We start from the raw sequence: 23,438 nt of genomic DNA, 5'->3' as shown, positions 1-23,438 counted from the left end.
TCAATTGTTAACGTACTTACCACCCAATATTATTAAATACCTTTACTAATCACTGCCAACATAAATTTAAAATTATGTAATGTTATAACCTTCTAGAGGATAAAAATATTGGGTTATATGGTATTATGTTTTATATTTTCTACAAATGAAAAACAGATAAATGGTAATGAACAAAACTTCGAATTCTGGACAGATCAGTTACGAGACTGTCACCTTAATTCATATAGGTATATTTTCATTAATTGAGAAGATCTTATTATTCACAACATTTCAATACGATCAATAAGACAGATAAGGTGCGGCCATTGAAAACAATATTTCTAAAAACACCTAACATAAAATACTTATGATATAACATAAATCTAATTTTAAAATGAAAACGAAGAAAAGGGAGACTCGGTTAATCATACACTACCTTGTTTATTGAAGTTTCAGCAAAAATTCTCTTCATATAGTAAGTTTGAAGCTATGCCACGTATTCAAAAATTTCGTTTTCCATAGCCAGTTGTTTCATTTTTTGTTGATCATATTGTATTTAAAATAAGTAAGCCAATTCTTCTGTAGCCGTGTTGGGGTTGTTGTGGACACTTTTTATTACAGATTATTAATTTTAAGCATTCATTAAAATGTCGACTTTCTGCGATAGAGATATTCGTCTGCAAGATGGTGTGACGTGTTGAGCAAAATTTCCTAATTTTTGTACTTTCAATTACAAATTAGGGGCCAGTTTATAGAAAGAGAATTAAATATTTAATTCGATTAACTCATGAATCCGAAAGTTCGATTGGTTCAATCTGATCACGTGTTCAGTTAATCTCGCATTTGATTATGATTAACTTAATTTCGCTTATTCTGTAAACTGGCCCTTAATATATATTTCAATTTATTTAGTTTTTAACAAGTTATTCCTTTATTGCGATTAAATTCAAAGTCCATTATTGTGTCCAAATTAAACTGAATCTATCATTTTAGAAAGATCATGACTCAATTCATAAGTCACATGTTTATCGAATATCTCAGATGCTTTTCGCCTTTCCTCGTCTTCAGAGTTAAAAAAACTTCGAAAATCACAATCAGTTTATTATCACCATTAGTTTGGGACAAGTGATGTTTTTGAAATGAATACCCACCAATCAGTATTACTAATCATATAATCCAATACCTAATCATTATTGGGTTGCTAAATCTAGCCATATTTTAACATTATTTACGTTGCGTTCTCTGAGGTTCTGCTGTAATAGAGCGTCCATGTCACTCTGATTTATGCAGAAAACTTGTCCTCATCTATTGACTTCAGCATCAAACTGAACCACTTAGCCCTAATTATTTTGTGAAATTTTTGGACTGTGTGATGCGTCAGAGCACTTTGATGAAATCAGCGATTGTTGTTTACTTACCGTCTCTCGAACGGAAGAGGAGAAAGTAAGGACTTTATTATCTAGTCTTTGATCTTTCAATCGAGACCTTATTACGACATTTCGTGTTTCAGGATGCTTTTCATCTTACGATATTGTTCAAAATTCTCCTTTCAATTTTCACAATTGCCGCTCTAATTCCTTGATTAAATATTCTTTTGTTCAGGTTTGTTTATATTGCGTTTTATTGTCGTGATCTCATTCGACAGGTAACTTTTAAGAATTTGTTGTATTTTAGCAATTACTTAACAGTTTTACATCCGTAATATTTTTTAACCAATTTATTATTTCAACTTTTAACGTAACAATATTAAGTTACATAACTTTTACTTGGAAAACGGGAATATCAAATATAGCTACATCTATAATAGTATTTAACATTACTAGCATGGTAAAAAGGGTTTTTACTGGTGACAGAAGGATATGACTGGAGAGCCGAAGGCGAGCCAGTCACCTTCTCAAACCAGTAAAATCCGTTACCATGCGCGTATTGTTGAATATTTTATTTGTCCTCACTTGTAAACAATTATACAAACTATTAAAAATTCCGGTATTTGAAAAAAAAATCGTATAAGCTTTATACGTATTGCTTTGGAAATGCACATCACTCATATGAGCATGGGTGTAAAATTTTACTGGCTAGCCAATAAATTTTACATGCTTCCTAGTATAATTTTACATGCTAGCCAGTTAAGAGACATTTTCAAGGTGAATACAGTGACTTGGATAAACTGATGTTTACAAGTAGGAAACAATAACGCAGCTAAAACCTTACATCTATGACTGCCAGTTTCCTAAATAATCTCTGTTCTCACGGTCACAATGCGAGCTGAAATTTCAGTTTCATAGCACTAATCAAATTGAAATACTAAATGAATACATTTGCCTCAGTTTCAAATTAAGTGCTTTTTTCAACTCTGCGAAAACACATGGACACATTTTACTGCAATTGTTAATCATTTTCTATTCTTTTAAGTCTTCTAACAATATAACCTCCAAGACCAAACAAATATTTAATTATAGGTATATCTGAGGAAAAGTTTTTATAACAGCAGTTATGAATACCGATATCGATAAACGCCAAAACTGTATCTTTAGAAAAACTTATTTGAAAAGAATGACTTATACAATGTTCAACTTACCTTTATTCGCTTGAATTTTCTGTCATCGATTTTATTCAAAAACAATTATTGTTCCCTTGTCACAAGTGTGACCTAAACTGTGTGTAAACTTGTTTGGACGTTTTCAGTGATTATTGATTTGGCCACTGATGGCTCATTTATCATTTTGACTGAAAGATGAATTAAGGTGGAGGATAGATTGACAGTAGCCCAAAGTTGTTATTTAGCTATATTAGGTGAATGTACGAGCCAAAGGACATAACGAGAACATATTTAGTCAGCTATATTTATGACTACAATGACCGCCACAACACATATAGCATTAGCGCTTTGAAAATAATACAAACGTTAGTGTAATAAAAATAATGACTATAATATTGTCCGTATGCTGATATTGGTATCAATACATTCTTTTACCCTCATACTATTTGTTAAATGTAATATACACAATTTTTGAAAGTCACTTTTAAACTATATCAAAATCAAATCAATCAATGGGACGTATATACAGGGTGTATTTAAATGCCTGTGTTAATTTTAACATGTCACAGAGCTTGATAAATGAAACGTGTTTTCTATTTGAATTTTTTACCTTGTCAAAAAAATTACATTATTATAGAAAAAAATAAATAATGAAAATTAGAATTCTCAAAAAATAGAGACTAGTTAATCTCACAAAACGAGTCGTTAGGTAAAAATTGGGGGACAAAAAATCTTGGAAATCTTGCAAATTTTGTAGAGTTTTTCTATTAGTTAAAATTAACACACGTAGACAGCTTCATGTCTACAAGACAGGGGAAATAAGAAGGATTTGTGATAATGCATTCTTGAACAATTTTAGATATCTGATGTGTGCAAAACTGCGCATATTTTCAAAACAGTGGATTCGATCTGCACCAAAATTTACAGGCCCTGAGTCCTTACTAAAACAAATATTTTACACAGAGAAACGTTCAAATCGGTGTATTTTAAGCGGAAGTTATCGTGAATGAAAAAATTCCATAAAAGTGCAGATATTTCCAAACTACTGGTGCGATTGGCACCTAAATCGATATACCTGTCAAACAAAAGTTCAGACCGGTGCATTTTTGCAAAAGTTATTGTGAACGAACGAAAGTCCACAGACACATAGACGCCATGGACAATCAGAATTTGACCTTATATCGGACACAATTTCTCGACGCCATCGCCACAGTTGTATTTCCTTGCGGAACATGGAAATAAAATAACTGAACTTTGGAACAGCCTGTTAAATAGAATCATTTGATAATCATCTTCGTAAAGAACGATCAAATTAATTTGATCGCTCGATATATGCTGCATATTTCAGTGAGCCAGAGAGTTGGTTGCGATGAAAATGTGGAGTGCATTAAACTTTGCAGTTGATGTCTTTGTACGATTTCATTAAAAACCAACAACGTTCTGGGAGACAGCAATACAAAGACTTGAGAGAAGAGAGGACAGAGTAGTTATACCAACAATGCAGGGGTTTATATTATTACTCAACAGTGAAGATCCATCTTTTGCTATTGTCACCAATTAAATTTTTTGAAGTAAAATTTGTCATTTTCTCAAAAAAATTGTTATGTAAGGTAACAATTTTTGATTCATCGTTTAGGTAATAGGAAGGTCTCTCAAAAAGAGAAGAAAAAAGTGTGGAATCTCATTTAAAAAAACCAATGATAACGTAACTGTGCAAAAATACATGACGTCATAAGTAAAATTTTTATGTCATAAGATGACTAATTAAAAAATAAAATTGACCTGTCCGAGCGTTTTGCTTGAAACATTAAATAAGGCAATTATGAATTTGTTCCTTACTTTATTACCACGCTGTACTTATCGTATGTAGGTACTTCACATGGTCTATAATACAGGGTTATTATAAATGTTTCTAATGTAATGGTGGCTGTGTAAAAAAAATTAATTGCAACAAGGACGTTTGAAATGAAAACGGAATGCAAATACGAGTTCATGTTATGATTTATCAACGTCATTCAAAAGCTCAACTAAATACAAAAGCAATATCTATTTCGGGAACCAGTTAGGAAATATCTTATTCTGTGTAACGACTGGGATCACACAAGTTAGACAAAATGGTTTTTTAACTTGTTTTATGTAAGATTTTTTTCTAATTAACAGAATATTAAAAATATCCAAATATTATTTGGATTTCTTCACCGCTTGCGAACAATTTTTTATTTCATAACCATTTGCGAAAAAAGTGACATTTCGAAACTTCAATTAATTTTGAAGAGTAACACATAACATGTCAACCATTCTAAACAAAGTTTAGAAAAAAAAATCGATAACAAATTTAAAAAACAGTTCAAATATTTTTAAAAAATTGAGTGTTACCTGTTATCAACAAAAATACACAATAGCAGGGATTTCAATTAAAATGTTCATTATTTCCCATCTTTCGGCTGTCAGTTGCCTGTCCAAAATTGTGAGCGAATCTGGATAAATTCAACGAGTGATATCGGTAATGACACAAACTCTAACAATGCCAAGATTAAATGAATAGATGAAGCGCGTATTGAATAACAGGACTCTTTGAAACTTTTGTTATTTTCATACAATAATCTCTATGTCTGAACACATCACGGCTACTCTTCCGGCTAATGGAATCACGCCTCCCAGATATTTATGATAAAAGTACGGTAATAAAATTCGTTGACCAAACTTCTTTCACAAGAATAGGGTGGAGATGGAATCAACAGTCAATGAAGTAGCCAGAAATAAATAGAGACACGTCCCGGAAACTAGATTGAAGCTAAGAAAGACGTATAGGGTGAACAACTCATGATAGATATACCAAACTAACAGAGTTACTTCCGCGAAACTAATCTGAAATTACCATCAACCGCCACTGGCAATAGCAGCACGTTTTGTGTACACGTTCGTCTAACATAAATTATAATAGCTCAGTACAAAATAAATTTGTTTGATTAAATTTTCTTTGTTTCGTTAGAAAATACACCAGATTAAATTTAAAAATTACAGACACATTTTCGCAGTCCTCCGAAAACATATAACATAATCTTAGTGAACGTAGTGGACTACAAGAGCATCCTTTTTACTTAAACCTGTGAAACAGAAAAGGTAGACAACTTAATAGCGGGGAACAACCGGGAAACCCTGCTGGAAGGTAAACTCCGCCTCCGGAAATCAAGAAGCCGGGAAACTGGAAAAATGTCCACCGTTTCAATTTGAAAGGCTGATGTAAACTTGGTTTACTGTACAGTTATGTTTTCCGTTTTATTTATCAGGTTTACTGCCTAGAACATTGAATTTTATGAAGAATTAAAATGTAGGTCGTCAAATCTGGTTTAGAACCATTCGATGTGGAAGAGGTTTTGTGATCTTTTCAATGCACCTTTGTTTGTTAAAATAGTCAGGAGAGCATTTTAATTTCTTTTCTTTTAATAAACACGTGGAACCTACACCATTACGCACATACAGATGTAAAGATTCGTGACTGAACCCATTTATTTGATTGAAATCGAAAACTACATCACAGAATCATCATTCATCAATAACTCGAATGTTGTCTGCAGTTGTTGAATAGACAATTTAATTCAATTTGGTTCTTTAGAGAATTTACTTGACGAACTGACCACGAGAAAATCTGTTGCTACTATTCTACTTTGTAATGTAAATTTTAATTTCCAAGCAATTACATATTTCACATGTAGTCAAATCAAATAACCCCATCATTTCTTCAATCTTACTTTCTATTAAGAAAAAATTAAATTTCATATCTTTTTAAAGATCGTACCTCCCAATAAGGTCACTTAAAAGAATAAACAACACAATAATCCAACACAAAGTGATCAAAAAGGAAACAAATCAAAGCAGGCGTTACAAATTATCAGTCATGTTGCAGCGGAATCCCATGAAAATAAGCCTTCAATGCATGGGCGTAGGCAATTTGTGGTCTCAAACGCTACTTTATAACAGATCATACCTCATGAATTTTGACGATGGAATTATAATTTATTATTATTATCTGATAATGGAGAAAATTTATAAAACAAACAAGAGCAACGTTTTACATTCCTCAGGATGGGTACTTTACCAGTTTTATTGTCAAACGCGACGCTACTGGTAAGCAGATTTTTCGCTGAAATGTTAAAGAAACGTCAGTTTTAAAGCAACGGTGTTGATGTTAACCTTGAAAAAAGTTTTCAATTTCGGCAAAGTTTACGGACGTTTCCTGTAATTTATAAGGAACAATTATCCCAAAAATAAGTGGTAAAATAGGTTTTACTATTGAAGATAAAGCATTAATTCATTAATAAAAAGTATTGATCAATTTTTTGCAATAGTTTATACTAAAGGAAAAAACTTTTGACAAACTGCAGGGTACACTTCCAACCACAAAGAGCTAACAAATTACAATAACTTTTTCACTACATAAAGAACAATAACAAGTTCTCTTGCAACATTTACTGATCATTTTTGCTAACCTGAAATTTCAATATTTTGAAGTAAATAAAAAATATCGATTCTATTAATTTCAAAGTCACTTGAAGAGATTAACCAAATTATTAGCCCTTTTATGACTTTAGTGTAACATACTATACATAATACCACTATGCTGCCGTGCAATGAAAAGACAAAAAGGCATATTTAAGTCCTTTAAACTCTTAAAAGAGAAACTTGACGGTTGTTAAATACAGCAATATTTAAAATAACCCTGCCAATTAAACCATGATAGTCATGGCTTACTCGTTGTATTTATTTTTTTCGAACGCACAGTATTCAGTTATTATATTAAACAACAAATTAATGAATAGAATTTTATCCCGGAAACAAGTGATCATCTATCACTTATAAATACGAAGCGCCGACGCAATCTTTCAGCTGTCGTCCCGATGCCTTTTATTTATGTTTCAAAAGTCAATCTCAACTACTCCAAAGACGATTAAATTAACTTGGTAAAATCTAAAATTCAAAGTGACATAGTGTGTGCGATGAGTTTAGAATGAAACTTGAAAGTTCACTAAAGTTTTAATGTTGCTACGTGTATAAACGAAATTTCCTTTTTCGTGTTCGTTTCCTGAGATACATAACCGGGAAAGTGGTATATAACTAAATACATAAACTTTCACGGTTATATACCTAACTTGACATCTGTCAAAGATAACCTTAAAATTTACAATAAATTAATGTTTTTTAAGACTTTGCCTAAACAAACACGAAAAATGTTATTCAATATTCGTGCGCTGTCAGTTTTCAGGTATTCGGCCTGTTTTGCAGCACTTGGCTGACGCCTCGTGCTTCAAATTTCGGCCTCATACCTGAAAAGTAATCTGACAGCGCTACTCATATGAAAATAACTATTTTTTTCGACACTGTCAGAATTTGAGAAATTTCTCCTGTGTCGAACAAAAAAACCTTGTATTCAACTCGTTCTTGTGTAAATTGGGCCTTTTTTGGCACTACTGGGCCTTTAAAACGCTACTATTATTCAATAGTTATTTATTATATCTACAAGACGATAAAATCGTATTTTATCTTAGAGCGCTCGAGAAGATAACTAAATTTTATCGTCGTGTATAATATTCTATTTTCAGATCAGTTCATCTCAGCTCACGGCGTTTGCAAAAGGAAAGCTACTATTACTAAAAAAGCAGTAGTAGGTTGTTAGTGTTTTTTGCTTATAATTTGTTAAAACCGATGGTTGCATATTTCAAGTTTGATTTGAATCTCAAAATATAATAAAAAGATTGTATTACATATTTATATTTAATTAAATTTTTCCAGACATTTCAACATCATTTTACAGTCTTTGGAGAAGCTGTCGGAATTTAATCAAACCACTTTTGGCAACTTCAATACTTCATAGAAACCAGTACTTAGAGTAAAAATTAATCATATACGTTACATAACGAATAACACGTTTTGCTCTTTATCCTTAATTAATAAATGTGAGCAATTCGTTGTTAGGATTCCATTTTTATGTGAATCTCCACACAAATATGTAATTATATTCTGGAAAGAGAAACAACCATGTAAACGCCCCAACAAAAATTACATTCCTCGGATTCTTTAAATATTTTCAGTAACATAGTTCCACCTAATTCAGTCCATAAACATAATAATGTTGCACATTTAACTCTCAAAAATGTAATTACAAAACCCTTTAAAAATCCTGCTCTCAGCCTATTGTTGCGTGCTTTTCGTTTTTCCTATGGACGCTGCAATATTTTATCTAATTTTTCTTGACAAATTTATGATCAGGTACGACCTTCCAGATTTATGAAATAGTTAATATTTTTGTTTTGGGCAAACCTTATTTGAATATACGTTTGTGGCGGTACAATATTACCACCTAGTTGGTTTATCTCGAAAGCTAATCCGATTTTGTGCTTCAAATGGCGTGAAACGTACTAATCGCCTACACTTTATGAATATAAATTAATTTTTGTTCCCTCTAAAATAAAGAGAACGTCGCTCAAACTACAGATATCTGCGTTTTTCTGAGGTGAATCCAATGTTATTGAAAAAAAAATAATAAAATAGAGCGATTTCACTTGAAGTAATCGTTTGATTTTTATTTGAATATTTGACGCTAAATTTACAAAACATTCACGTATACTTTATTCATTTATGTTGCTTATTTACTATACTGTCGCTCTATTATAATTTCAAATTGTATCGTCGAACTTTCCAGATAAGAGATGTCGCTACATTGAGTTCTTTTACGACAGCGAAAACGCAGATACACATTCAGACGAAAAACCGACATTAGATATCGAAAAATATGAATTTTAAATCTGACACATTTCAATACAAATGTTAGGGTACGCAAAAAATCCAAGTATAATCGAGTGAGCTTTGCTCTCGTCACCGGAGACTCCGGAGATTTCCCAAAGGATCCAAGAGCACTCTTGTAGTTGTTCGAATAAGAAGAAATTTACAACGTGCCGTGTCAATTTAATTGCAACAAACGTGGATGTTTGGGAGCGTTTCATGTTTTTTCTAACTAGTTCGAATCGAAACTAAAGCGAAGGTATTTCTGATTGTCTGAATTCTTTTAGCAAAATATTTCTTTTCTAGTGAGACGTATGAACTGCATTTATATTCGATCGAATTCGACGAATCCTCTTCTTCAAAGTGACAAGTTAAATAAACATAGGTTTTTACAACGAGAACTTTACCGAATAGAACCTTTAGTTTTGTGTAAACAAGATATCCTTTATCGGCAGTATTGTGAACCGTGAAATTATCTGATTCACCGTAGTGAGATTCAGAGCATTGCCAATTCTGAAAATTCCAAGAGTATTGCTGTCCCAGAATAAATATTGCTGCACACGATTTACAGGAACGAAAATAGTGGTTGTTTCAGCATATTTCGTAAAAGATAAATGTATTTCACACAACTCGTTACATAACTGTTTCCATCAGCACCTTTGCAAACATACTTGTATGTATCTCTCACAATTCCTGCATTTTACAGACGTACATTTACGGTGAGTAAAGAAAACGTCAAGAAAGAATAATTTTCATAGGAAATTGCTTGCAATTTGAATGTGTTGTAAAAGTTGTGCAGCGTCGAGAGTAGATTACAGGAGACGAAATATTATGAAAGTTCACATAACCAATATCCAATACCAGTGTGAAAAAAGTTAATACATTTTTATTAGGACATTATTTTTTATTAGCTGACCTGCTTTCCAACTCACACTTTTTTATATCCAATAACTTTAAAGTTGCTCGAATCCATAAAAATGTCACAGAATTCGGCCTGATTCAAAAATTAAATTCTTATCGTTAAGTTTTAATAAAAATTCTTGACGCTGAGGATATTAAACGCAGATCTGAAATATTTGAAATTTAATTGAGAAAGACACCAAACAAGTGATTAGAGCCACTTTGCTTTATGAAATGCTTTGCTCCAATTACGAATTTTTCCTTTCCTCTAGGTCATTTCAGCAATATCCACACAACTCTTACTTAGCCTGAGCTTTTAAATTTTTCTGAAAACTTTGGTATCCGATTCAGTTAGTTCTGTCGTCTTTTGAAGTTTGCCTTTGAGAAGTGCTCTTTTCAAACACGTCTTGATTTTCAGGCGCAAAGTTAATGTCTTGGCGAGTACAATAAAGAAACTTCACATGTTCTCGTAAAGTGTACGTTTTATTACCCGCTGTGAGAAGGGTAACAGAGAAATTCTACAGGGAAAAAATAGAGGTCAAAGTTGCGAGTCTGAAGAAAAAGTTTTACTGTCTCACTAATTATTATTTTTTATACAAAAATGTTATGTTTTAAAGAATTCTGCGGTGTATCTAAAAAAAAGAGAATAAAGTGTTACTCTTTAGTCCCTTTAGTGTAACTTAACCAGTTAAATAAATTCCCAAGAAAGTCCCCTTGGAACCTAAACTTATCTAAACTTTGCATTTAAATTCGTTTGATTATAAATTTAAATTAACTTTTTCTTGCATTCGAAAACAATGAAATATAAAGGTCGAAACTTAAATAAAAACTGTGCCCACTCATTTACGAAAATATACTTTGCCTGGCAATTGACAAACTGTCATATTTGATATTAAAATAAACAATCATTTAATCTTATCTTATCTAATTTATTTTTCTTCACCCAAAATATAAGAAATTTTAAACTGAGAAATAATTATATTATAATTAAATTTAAACTTTTTATTTTTTGTGATCGCTCCGTGATATTGATGTTAGCAACTTAAAAGATGTGGATTTCACCGAAAGTTTCTTTTTTCTTTTTGCAATACATATTTTATAAAATCATTCAGTTCAATATATCTACGTACATTTATGCATTCGACAGAACAACAAAACAAAAATTCTACAGGGATTTTAAAACTTGCAACGACTTGATCGATTGACCGCGAAAACCGTAAACTTCAGAGTTCAACAAAAATTATATTTTTCTATTTAGAATAAGTCTATTCTAGCACCCAAATGACATCATTTGAGTTCTTTAATAGATATTCCATAAATATATTCAACTCAATACACTAGTGTCAGTAAAATAATTAGTGAGCTTACCTATTGCCGAAGAAACTAGAACTAGCAACATAAGCTTTATCCATGGCAGTGTCCCAAGCAGATGTGATTTCATGTCGTCAAAAGTACCATGTCTGTTTATCACGGTGGTTATTCGAGTGCACATCCACAATACAACATCCCAATGGCACAGCAACAACTCCACCACATTACATCGCGACCTGTTGAAATTTCCAATTAAACTGCTTGTTGATGATTAAAGCCGTTCATGGCAGGTTTTTTTTATCAAACATGCAACGATGTGTTGCCCACTTTAATCGGATCCGGATAGGAATGTTTCATCGTAAATGTATCAACAGTTCAAAACGATATATCAAAATATTCCCCTAAAACTGTTTCAAGCTAATGTAACAGGACACAACACACAACACAAACATGGAGGGGCAGAAAACATAATACGTCCATGTTTTCGAGAATTCAAGTTTTAATAATTCGCTCTAAAAGATGCTAACTATATGTTATTGCATAAACCCATTCCGCATCTCCAAAATTGTAATAATGTACATGCTTGTAAATAATGTAAAGTACTGTTGTTTCTTTCTTAATTAAAACTACATTATTCATACAGCAAAATTAAAAATCAACTCTTAATTTAAAATTACTAATCCATTTACAGCTGTGACATTATTAACACTAATTTATAACGAGAAACTTTAGTCAACTCGCTTAATAAATGTGTACAAAATCTTTCGCAAAAAAATTAACAAAAAGACCTGCTACAACAATCTTATTTTGCAAATTGAGTGAAAATACAAACACATACTGTAGTACAAAACATTTAAAAAATCAAAATAAATAGGTTAACATTTTTTCTCTTTTCTACCAGTATTGATGATTGATTAAATAAAAGAATTGACAAGAATTTATGGAAATGAGATTGACATAAGCAATATAACGAGTAGTGAGTTTATTATCAATAATTTTTTTATAAATGTAAACGAATTCTAATACCAACGACAAAAAATTGGTATTAGAATGAGTGATACATTTATGTACCTAAATATACAGGGTGGAACAAAAGTAACAAATATTGGCTGTAACTTTTTAATTTGACAATTTATGAAAAAATGTTTCATATAAAAGTTGATTGGTGTATTATTCTGCATCATCTAGTTTGTTCCTATCTTCTTTTGTTTCGCTGCTATGGCAACCAACTTTGGTTTTTTAAATAGCACCCATACATTTTTTGTGTGATTTTCAAACAAGCGTATCTTTCTGTATTCATAAATACAGTTTTGCCATTATGGGGAAAAAGAATAAAATTTAAAAAAAAAAACAAAGGTGATAAAATTAACGTACTAAGTAATAAGATGCAATATCAAGAATGTTGACAATTTTTGTTGAACGTCATGCATGATAATAAACCAAACAATTTTTATATTAAACATTTTTTCATAATTTTTCAAATTAAAAAGTTACAGCGATTATTTGATACTTTTGTTCCACTCGGTATAAAATTATCAATAAACGAACCACGAGTTATATTTGGCAAGAGAATATAATTTTTGCGATACGAATAATGTTTGTTATTTGGTAACCATGTTCATTTTCGTCAATATGCATTATTGATAAGTGAAAATAATGTATTCTCACTTATTAGTACAAGATTGAATAAGGATATTTGCATAATGATTTCATTCAAAAATTATATTCTCTACGTGATACTCTAATTTTAAATACATATGTATCTCCTACCTAAAAATTATTTATTTCAACATATAAGTTTTAAAATTCAGCAGTGGAGCCAAAACAAATTTTCGCCAAATGTAATACATGCGCATTTTTATAAACCTTCAAACATTTTCGCCTCATTCTGTGGAAAATTGCTCTTTCCCCGCATTTACTTCAATCGACTTCCTTTACAACAAATTCCACGAGAAACAACTTCACCTAAATGATCTGCTTCAGAATTGTAGAAATGCACCCAAGGATGAACCAGAGTTGCATCATTTACTTTAAATCCTTCCTTCAATTTGCAACCACTAAAGTTGAACAGATGTAGCCGTGGTGGAGAGCCATTATCCTCTCTACATTCTAGTGTAACCAAAGCCAGTGTGTAAACTGTTTGTTATTCTGGAGTAGACGTTTTTACTAAAAGTGTGTATTTTACGTAAAAACAAACTCGCCAGATCAGAAATCTGCTTTAATGTTTGGAAAAACTGCAAAATATATGAACGCATTAAATGTTAATAAGTGAAAATTTATAGGGCGTTTTCCCATTAGAGTGAAGCGAAATTATTATCAATAAATAATAATCAACTTAAATAAAACTATAATGTAATTTGTAACAATTATAAGCAGAATAATACAGGTGTCCCAAAAAAAGACGAGTTCATAACTTCCTTATTTATCGGAGGATTTTAATCATCTGTACACCAAATTAAATGGTTGTGAATAGCCTACAAAATGGCCTACTAAATTCACGTAAAGGGCTTCAATTACCGTAAAAGTCAGAAAAATGTTAAAAAAATTCTATTGGACATATTTGCTGATTTGGCGGTCTTTGAAAGTTGCACTTAACACGTCAATTATTTTGAAATATGTATTTGTATGAAATTGTCATGACAGCTACCTTTAATCGTACATATTATCACAAAGTACGTGATCACTCACTATCAATGTTTAATACTGCAGTATAATAGAGAATTTAGAAGCTTTGGAAATCGAAAAAAATATTTTAAATCCACTACAGTAACATTGCAAGGTAATGATGTACGAATATATCTTTGTTTACATTGTATTACCGTTAATAATAATAATATAAAAATTATTTTCTCAATAGAGCTTGTGATAACACTTTTTTTAATGCTTTGGTTTCAGCGGATAAAGGTTACACACCTTTAAATTTAAGTGATAATATAATTCCAGATATTGTTGAGCCAAATATACCTGACACTATAGCAAATATAAAACAAAAGTCTTTACATGGGAGATATTTTAAAGAACTAGAACAACCAGAAATTAATATTCAAGCTTCTCATGCATGGCTAAAAAAATCAAATATTCATCCTGAGACTGAGGGTTTTATATTTGCAATACAAGATCGTGTTATAAATACAAGAAATTATAAGAAACACATATACGGTTTACAATCGATCATTAATAAATGTATGATTTGCGGAACTGAAGGAGAAACCATTGAACACATCATTTCTTCTTGCACCGTTTTGGCTCAAAGCGAATGTAAAAAACGTCATGATATATTCGCAAAAATTATACACATGAATTTAGCAGTTAAATTCAACTTATTAAAAGATACACAACCACATTATACGGGGTGATCAAGAAGGACTGTTTAAGTTGGTAGCACTGGATCGTATTTTAAATCGTATAACAGGAGTAACTTCCGGTTGTTGCTGGCTTGTCGTTGTTAATGCTATACCTATATCAGATATTTGTCAAATAAACCAACAAAACATATCCAGTTGCAGTGTTATAAATAACCGAATTAAAAAATGTTCTTAATTGTATTGCCAACTTAAACAGTCCTTCTTGATCACCTGGTATTTATAAACCAGAAAGTTGTTTGGAAAATGACAATTACAAATTATATTTTGATCGTACAGTTTTAACTGACATTCATATTCAGCATAACAGACCAGACATTATTATTTTAAATAAACAACAAAAGCAAGCATATCTTTTAGATATAGCTGTTCCAAATTCACATAATATAACACAGACATATCATACAAAAATTAATAAATATTTTGAACTCTCCGTTGCTATGAGAAATCTTTGGTGTTTAGAAAAAAATTCGATTTTACCATTTATAATTTCAGCAACAGGAATAGTACCGCAATCTCTTTTTTAAAATTTTGGACTTAGAGAACACACTGGTGGTTGAAATTCAAAAAGGTATATTATTATACTCATGTCATATCATAAGGAAATTCCTTAACATTGACACAGAACATAAAACACAAAAAAGTCAAAATGTGGAGGCGAGACGCCGGTAATTATGTTGATAAGCACTGCACTATTACTTGATAGTATTATCCGTAATAGTGTATGTACTCCGGCAAAATTGCCGTGCCGCCGGGTGGAGGTGGGATACGAAATAATAAAAATAATTGATTTTTTTGTCGGAAACATTTTTTCCATATTTTTTTCATGTACATTTAAGCATCCGCGATAAGGTAGTAGGTAGTTTGTACGCCATTTTTGGGACATCCTCTATACTTGTGATACATTGTTATTTTCAGACATAATACCACAAAATTTTCCATTTTTTCGGAAAATTTTGATTATATTAATCGAATGCAGGTTTTCACGGTCAATAGGGTTATTGTTTTCCGGGTTGTGCCGCGGTCGTCTGGAGTGCTGGGTAGCTGACGTTTCAATAGCCATGCTGCTAACTTCTTCGGAGCTTGTAAACAAACTGGTTGAGTGGTATCTATGGAGTGGTTGGTCTATTCCGTGTTGCACTATTTATATGGTTAATGGTGAGAGTGGTCCCCGTGGGATTGGTGGTGGGGGTGGAATGCGTGGCTCGGTGAGTGAAGTTAGTGGGGGGGTGCGTACATGGTCGAATAACGAAATTCCACGTGCTGGAAAGCTCAACACCTTGGTCTCTGTTGAAATTATTTGGATTTTTTCTAATCTCGATTGCTTCCCTTTATTAATCTTTGATGGTATTTAGTTGTTTTAGCCAGAACTACTGTTTTCTCAAGGTCGAAAGTGTGGTCTCCATCTTCGAATTTGTGTTCCGCCAATGCTGATTTCTCCTAGTCATACTGCTTGATGGCCCTACTATGTTTTTTTAATCGAGATTCTATTGAACGTCCTGTTTGTCCGATGTAACATTTCCCGCAAAGGTATTCTACTTTGTAAATCCCTTCAGATTGGAACAGGGGGAGTTTATCCTTAGGTGTTGGAAGGATCTGAGAGATTTTCTTTTCCGTGGTAAACCTGGTTCCAATGTTTCTCTTCCCCAAAATTTTTCTAATACGGTCCGTTACTCCTTGTACATATGGGAGGCAAGCAAATTTCTGGTAACTTTGTTGTTCGGTGTGTTGTCTAACTTTTCTTGCAAACCGAATGTCTGTCCGAGAAACCATTGCATTTCAGCGCCCACTTAATATGTTTCAATTCCCGTTCTTTACTGTCTTCATCACAGATGGTTTCAGCGCGATGGAATAAAGTTTTCATCAAGGCTCTTTTCTGTTGTGGGTGATGGTGAGATTGCGCATTAAGGTATCTGTCAGAATGTGTTTTCTTTCTATAAACTGTGTGGCGAACCTGGTCTTTGTCCCGTGTCACCAACACATCCAAAAAAAGTATCTGCTTGTTCTCTTCTACATATGTCCATTGTGAATTTTATGGATGAATGGAGGCTGTTCAGGTGGTTCAAGAATTGATCTAATGATTCACGTCCATGTGGCCATACAACAAATGTGTCATCCACATACCGTTTCCAAAGTTTCGACTTAAGTGGAGCTAACTCAAGGGCTTCTTGTTCGAAAGTTTCCATGAATAAGTTGGCTATGACAGGAGATAGTTGGGATCCCATTGCTGCTCCTTCCTTCTGATTTGATTTTATTATGACAAAAAGTTTGTTGCTTGGCAATAATCACGAGACCCGATAGGGTCGAGTGGTTTTGCCTAACATGAGTGAATTTATCAGAATCACGACCTGCCAGATAGTCAGTGTCTATAGTGGCCTGGGCATAGACCGAAAAATCCTACTGTTCTCATGATTCTGACGTTTGGGGTTGTTTTTAGGGGGTTCCTGTTAGCAAATAACTGTCGTGCTATCAAATATGTGACAACGTCATGTGCATCGTGACAATTTTGACATGCAGTGCACACACATGAATCTGCATGCGTAGTTATAAGTAAATGATACTTTACTTTAATTGTAATTCCAGTTTGGACATTTTAAATTGACAAAAGCAAATGTTGCGCACTGGTTCGGTTGTGAGGGAGGGACAAAATTTCGGCGCCGCGTTTTTTTGAAAATATTTCGGTCAGTGGCGAGTGCAAATTCATAAAAAATAATTTGTCCAAAATTATATGATTACATATATTCAAAACTGTACAAAACTTAAAATATACTTTCCACTCATTTCCACCAAGAATGGCACGGATTAATTAAGCAAATATAACACTACCCGACATTTTTGATTTTTTTTTATAACCGCAGTGAAAATACCTAATCTGGGGTAATTAGGGTCTGCTGATTCTATAAACGTCAACAGGTTTATTCTAGCACGTCTAGATTCCGAGTTATGAACAACGTGTGACAACCCATATGCATTAATGTTATTTTTATTAAAACAGAAAAAAACTTAAAAACCAATAATAATTCTATTGCAAAATGTTAACACAGAAAGGACGATTAAGTACCAGTACAATCCGGCACAAAACAAATGTATTTTTTTCTCTTATGCGGGTTATCATCTTCCTTTTGAAGAACCCAACAAAAATCACCCATCATAGCGGGATAACATCTCCTATGGTACATATGCCAAACACAACTTAAGCCTACTTAATTTTGCACCTTCTAGTGTACTCTTCATGCTTGTAAGAGAAATGAATTTACAGAATATATTATTGTACACGAGTACATAAAAAATGTTCATAGGTAGCTAGTTCGCAAACGTGACGTGATGGAATATGGAAATCGGGTATCATATAGTTCTAATAAATGAAAGGTATAAGAAATTTTCATAAGGGTATTGGCGCACTCATCCCATAGAAAACTCCCCTACGTGTCGTTTTCTACACCTGGGACTCGTGCGCCAAATCAACCCTTATAAAACTCGTTCTTTAATATACTATTATTTTCTCGCATTCTAACATGCGGCATATCATTAGATTCAGAAAAATTATCTCTTTCAAAATCGGAATAAAAAAAATATACCAAGCTATTTGAAAAAACAAAGTTGATTATCATCTGACCTTGAATTACTTTTTGAAAAAAAAATGCCTATGTTGTGCTTATAGTGCTTTTAAAGTGATTTATTCCAGTTTTTGTTTTATTTAAATAAAACCATAAATAATGGAGATATGGCTTGCGGGGTTTTTTGGACGCACTCTGTATAGTTTATTTTTTAATTAAAGAACCACAACACCGCAATTTACACCCAAAATAGAGCTGACAACATTGTACACTTTTGACATAGGGTGATTTCTCATCATATAAAAATTGAGGTTATTAGAGATATTAGTACCGCAGCATGTTAATAAAGTTAATAACAACTAACAACAACTAATTTGAGAGTTTAATAAATGTCTTACTTTGCGAGGCATTTTTAACAACACGTTCAAATTTTAGCTGCGAGTTTGCGTACTTTCAAGGACATTAAAAATGACAGACGCCAATAGATATCATTAAATTCCCTAAATTTAGTAAAATTTTATATTTACAAACCTAAATCAACAGGTCGTGGTTCTTTGATTAAAAAAATAGACGATAGAACCTGTAGAACAGAATCGTACAATTTCATAAGAGTCTTGATGTCTGTTCTTTTACAGACGCTTGTATAATCACTTGTCAACTTTGACAAATAAATGAAATCTGCTATTTTTTCTGACAGAAAAAAATCCATGGAAATATTGTTAAATATTTAGCCCACATTACCCTCGAAAAATAAAATTGTCCCTGATTTATAGGAACAGGACTGTACTCTTTAGTATCAGTACATATTATACTCTTACATTGACATTCATTCAATAAGAAGACGACCTTTCATAAAACATAAAAGAATTCTGAATATCTGACACCAACACAATAATGAACACCGTTCACGTTGTTTTGGCATAATGGGAGGCCATGATTTATTTTTTTAACATTGGACACACTGTTTGATTTCCGTCACTAAAGTGCCTGACATGCGGACCCTATCAAAATGATCATAACATACTGCTGAATTTATTTATAACCTCAAACTAAGAAAAAAATAACCTAATTCAGTAAACAGCTTTACAGCGAGAGATTCGTTGACATAAAAATCACTAAATTCTACCTAGAGAAAGTACCGGGTGATTTTAAATTATTGTGACTTTTTTTCTTAAGTTGGGAACATTTTTCATAAATTATTTTGGCATACTTGATACCTTAATCAACACATTGGCAGTTGAATTGAATAGTCAGTGTAATTATTGATAAATAATTCGTGAGAAATTATTCAAATGACCTTACATTTGACTCAGTCGAGCCGCCTATGGGTATTCCAATTTCTAGGATTTGATGTTTCAAATCCGGTTACAAAAAAAAAAACACACTTCAACCGTTTCTATAGAGATACAAGCGATTTTCGACCGCTTGAAGATAAAGGTACATTTTATTAAATGTAGGTGAATTATTTAGGCAGTAGGTATCATTTCTTGAATGAATTTCGTCGGTTAATAAAAAATCCAAACTTATTAATAGACTGTATTATTACTATTATCCTGTTTTTTACTAACGATCTTTACACATGTTCATTCTTCTTTCTTTTTTCCTGATTACTTGTTAATTTATAATGAATGATGTGACGGGTTAAGTAGAAGAGCGTTACGTTAGACTTTGCCTTAATTTGTATTTGATGTCTAAATGAAAACCTTATTATTATTATTCATTCCTACCACTGACCCGGCAGTTAACAGGCTGAACTTCGTCATTACGGGTATTGCTACCAAGTAATAACGAGCAAATTGACAATTATGTGAAGCAGTGACAACCCCCAAACCCCAGTCCAGTTTGATTACTGGCAATCCACCACGCTTCTGCTGTTACCCAAATAATATTTATTGTTACTGTCAAACTGTTCAGGAGACAAAGACAATAAGACAGATCCCTCGCAGATGTTCGTTAGTTCATGTTGGATACTTGCTCCGGGAGCTCTTCAAAATTATATGGGACACTGTCCAAACATACTTTTTATTTTATTTTTGTGTAAGAAAATGTACGCAAAATATTCATTTGCATGAATGTGTTATTATATCGGTTTTGATGACTTGTGGCAAAGTCAGTATTGGAAACATCGTAACCCCATGTAATGATGTGACTTGTGGTTGTTACCTGCAGGGACGCCACTTGCTACATCCACTTCTAGGAGAGCTCTAGAATATCTCCAAGACATTCATCGTTTTTACAAGAGAAAACCATTAAACAAAAAACTAAGAATGTTATGTTCTCATAGACGAAAAATAATTCTTTGACGTATGTCGGTGAAAAATAATTTTGAATATCCCACTCGAATATACAGGGTTGCGATTATGTATGGAACCGGCTCCGTCCTGCTAAAATACACTATAGTCTATTTTTTCCTGGTAGGCGCGTGCGTGCGCATTTACAAAATCCTGCAACGAAATGCGACTTTCCTATTGGTTACTTTATTTTTCTACTTACACTAGAGAAATGTGCAATATTGCAGTTTTCTGTACTGTCAATCAGGTCCAAGCTGCCATTTTTGTTTCATCGTGTCTTAGTTTTCCTTTCGTGTTTTGTGTTGTGTCCGTTTATTTATTAAAAAAACAGTTCTTAGTGGTTAAGAAGTTTTTATATGTCAACAAGATGTCTTAATTTCGATCACCAAATAAATCGCGTAAGTTGGATTTATGCTAACATCAGGTAACAGTTTTTTATTAATGCATATTTATAGCAAATTTCTCACAAGCCGAGAAAGAAATGATCGTTAAAGTATTTCGTGGGATCTCCAAGGATTTTGCCGAGTTAACCAAGACGGCTCAAATGGAAAAAACTGCAGATTATACTGGTATTGATTTCTGAGTTTTTTGTTGTTGCATCACAGCTTAATTACTTTGTGTTGAAGGTTGTGGATTTAAAACCATTGAATGATACTTGGCGGAAGAAAAGAAGTGTGGGCAATTACAGGCACCGAAGAAACCTGATAAGAAATGTATGATTCAATTGGATGAACATCAAAAATATCTCATTCGAAAAACAGTGCATTCATTTTTCTCTGCAAACAGAACTCCTACAATTGATGCTGTGTACAGGGAAGTGCAAAACAATGAAGAAATTCCAAACATCAGTCGTTCTAAGCTTTATAATGTTTTACACGAATTAAAATTCAAGTAAGTACATACATTGTTTTCAATTAACTGTAAACATTGAAATCTATGTTTTATTTCAAATAGCACAAATAACGAAACAGAAGAAGCCTGTTAATAGAAAGAGAAGACATAACTGGCGAAGAAGATATTTACGGGAAATAAAAAAAATACGCCAAGAAGGGAGACCTTTTCTCTTGCAAGATACATGGTTATTATAAATGACTGTAGTCGAAGCAGGCCATGTCCATGTTATGAAATTTTTGCCACTTTCATGTGAACTGTCAATTTTTGTCGATGTCTCTGTAATTTTTTTTAGGTGAAAAGTGCGGTGTTGATTGTTTTATTTTTTTTTTTTAAATTGTTGTTTTGTACCCAATTAAACTCCTGTGTGTAAAAAATAAAAAATGTACATACAGGGTGATTTACGAGGAATAATGAGCCCGACGGAATAGAAAATGCAACCCGCAATTCAGCAGGAGAAAAACCCGGACATTTACCGCCTCGATGTCCGGCTTTTTGTTGCAATGTATTGTGGGTTGCATTTTCTATTCCGTCGGGCTCATTATTCCTCGTAAATCACCCTGTATAATATTTGTTATCAATTTTTCCACGAGTTTATTCATAAACTTTTTTGTTTACATTTTACAAATTATACAAAAATTAAATCATAAACATGAGTTTTAATGTGCAACCCCAAATACTGATCCCCCTAGATAATATGCAACCAAAAATACTAACAATTCCTGCATCCTGCTAAAAATCTTAGCTATGTAATTCTACCTTTCGGAGATGCTCACGCACGCGCCTACCAGGAAAAAATAGACTTTGGAACCCTGAAATTTTAAATAAACTTATAGTATATTTTTCCTGGTAGGCGGTTGCGCGCGCCATTTACAAAATCCTGCAACGAAATACGACCTCCCTATATGGAATAGAGTAACCAATGGGGAGGTCGCATTTCGTTGCAAGATTTTGTAAATCGCGCGCGCAACGGCCTACCAGGAAAAAATAGACTATAGGACTCATTAAAAACTAGCCAGTTCCATACATAATCGCAACCCTGTATACATATGTGATACCTACTTCAATCGAAAGATCTGGACCAGAGTACGTGAAGTCCATGTCCAATTCTGGTCATGTTACATAACTTTTGAAAGCATTTTTGCTCCAAATGAACTTACAGTTACAGCGCGCTTTGGCGCCCCTCCGCCTCTTGATGTTGGAGCCCTCTAGCGGCAGCCAGACTAGTTTCCACAAAATAAAACCGTTTCAATATGGGCTAATATCTACGCTATTTCTCGATTTGGATAATCGTTGCTTCACAGGTTTCGTCTAAATTAAATACGGAGTAAATCTTTTTATTATGTTCTGAGCCACCATAGAGTCGGTGACACGGCATTCATGAAGATTAATTTATCAATACTAGGGAATTAAAAATGCAACCCACAATACATTTAGTTACCCTAAATCTTTGTTTTTTTTATTTAAAAAACGTAAAACATAGTTAGCTGTGCAGTTTCGTAAATTTTGACATAAACGTTATTCGCTCGTTTAAATGAATTGTGAAAAAACGAAGAGTTTTTGGGAAAATGTTTGTCTGCATAAACGCGCAACGGCAGAAGCATTTTTATTACATTCTCCATAAATCAGGATCATGTCTGTTTTCTAATGGTTCGAATATATTTTAATCGTATTTTTTATTGGAAGCAAAGCCATCATGGATTCATAGTTTTATTTTAAGGCAATACGATATTTAAAATAGCCACGTTAATTTTGGAAATGTATTGTGGGTTGCATTTTCAATTCCACCGGGCTTATTATCACTCCTGAAACACGCTGTATAATTGCC

The 23,438-nt window shown here is 32.8% G+C and overlaps 1 protein-coding gene and 1 long non-coding RNA gene across 4 annotated transcripts in view; one reads left to right on the top strand and one right to left on the bottom strand.

Annotated features, from left to right (window-relative positions):
* The window catches only part of tei (teiresias), a 281,205-nt gene that overhangs the window by 252,596 nt on the left and 5,171 nt on the right, over nucleotides 1–23,438 (bottom strand). For all 3 annotated transcript variants that reach the window (XM_069042272.1, XM_069042260.1, XM_069042265.1), the window contains exon 2: nucleotides 11,567–11,745. In XM_069042272.1, coding sequence (XP_068898373.1) covers nucleotides 11,567–11,745 — 179 coding nt within the window. The remainder of the gene's footprint in view (nucleotides 1–11,566; nucleotides 11,746–23,438) is intronic.
* On the top strand, nucleotides 20,823–21,929 carry LOC138134353 (uncharacterized). Its single transcript, XR_011160717.1, has 4 exons — nucleotides 20,823–21,117; nucleotides 21,175–21,288; nucleotides 21,346–21,610; nucleotides 21,674–21,929. It is a non-coding gene; the product is annotated as an uncharacterized lncRNA (long non-coding RNA).

The sequence above is a fragment of the Tenebrio molitor genome, chromosome 1, assembly GCF_963966145.1.
Source record: "Tenebrio molitor chromosome 1, icTenMoli1.1, whole genome shotgun sequence".
Taxonomy (NCBI): Eukaryota; Metazoa; Arthropoda; class Insecta; order Coleoptera; family Tenebrionidae; genus Tenebrio; species Tenebrio molitor.
This window is presented reverse-complemented; position numbering and strand designations above follow the sequence as displayed.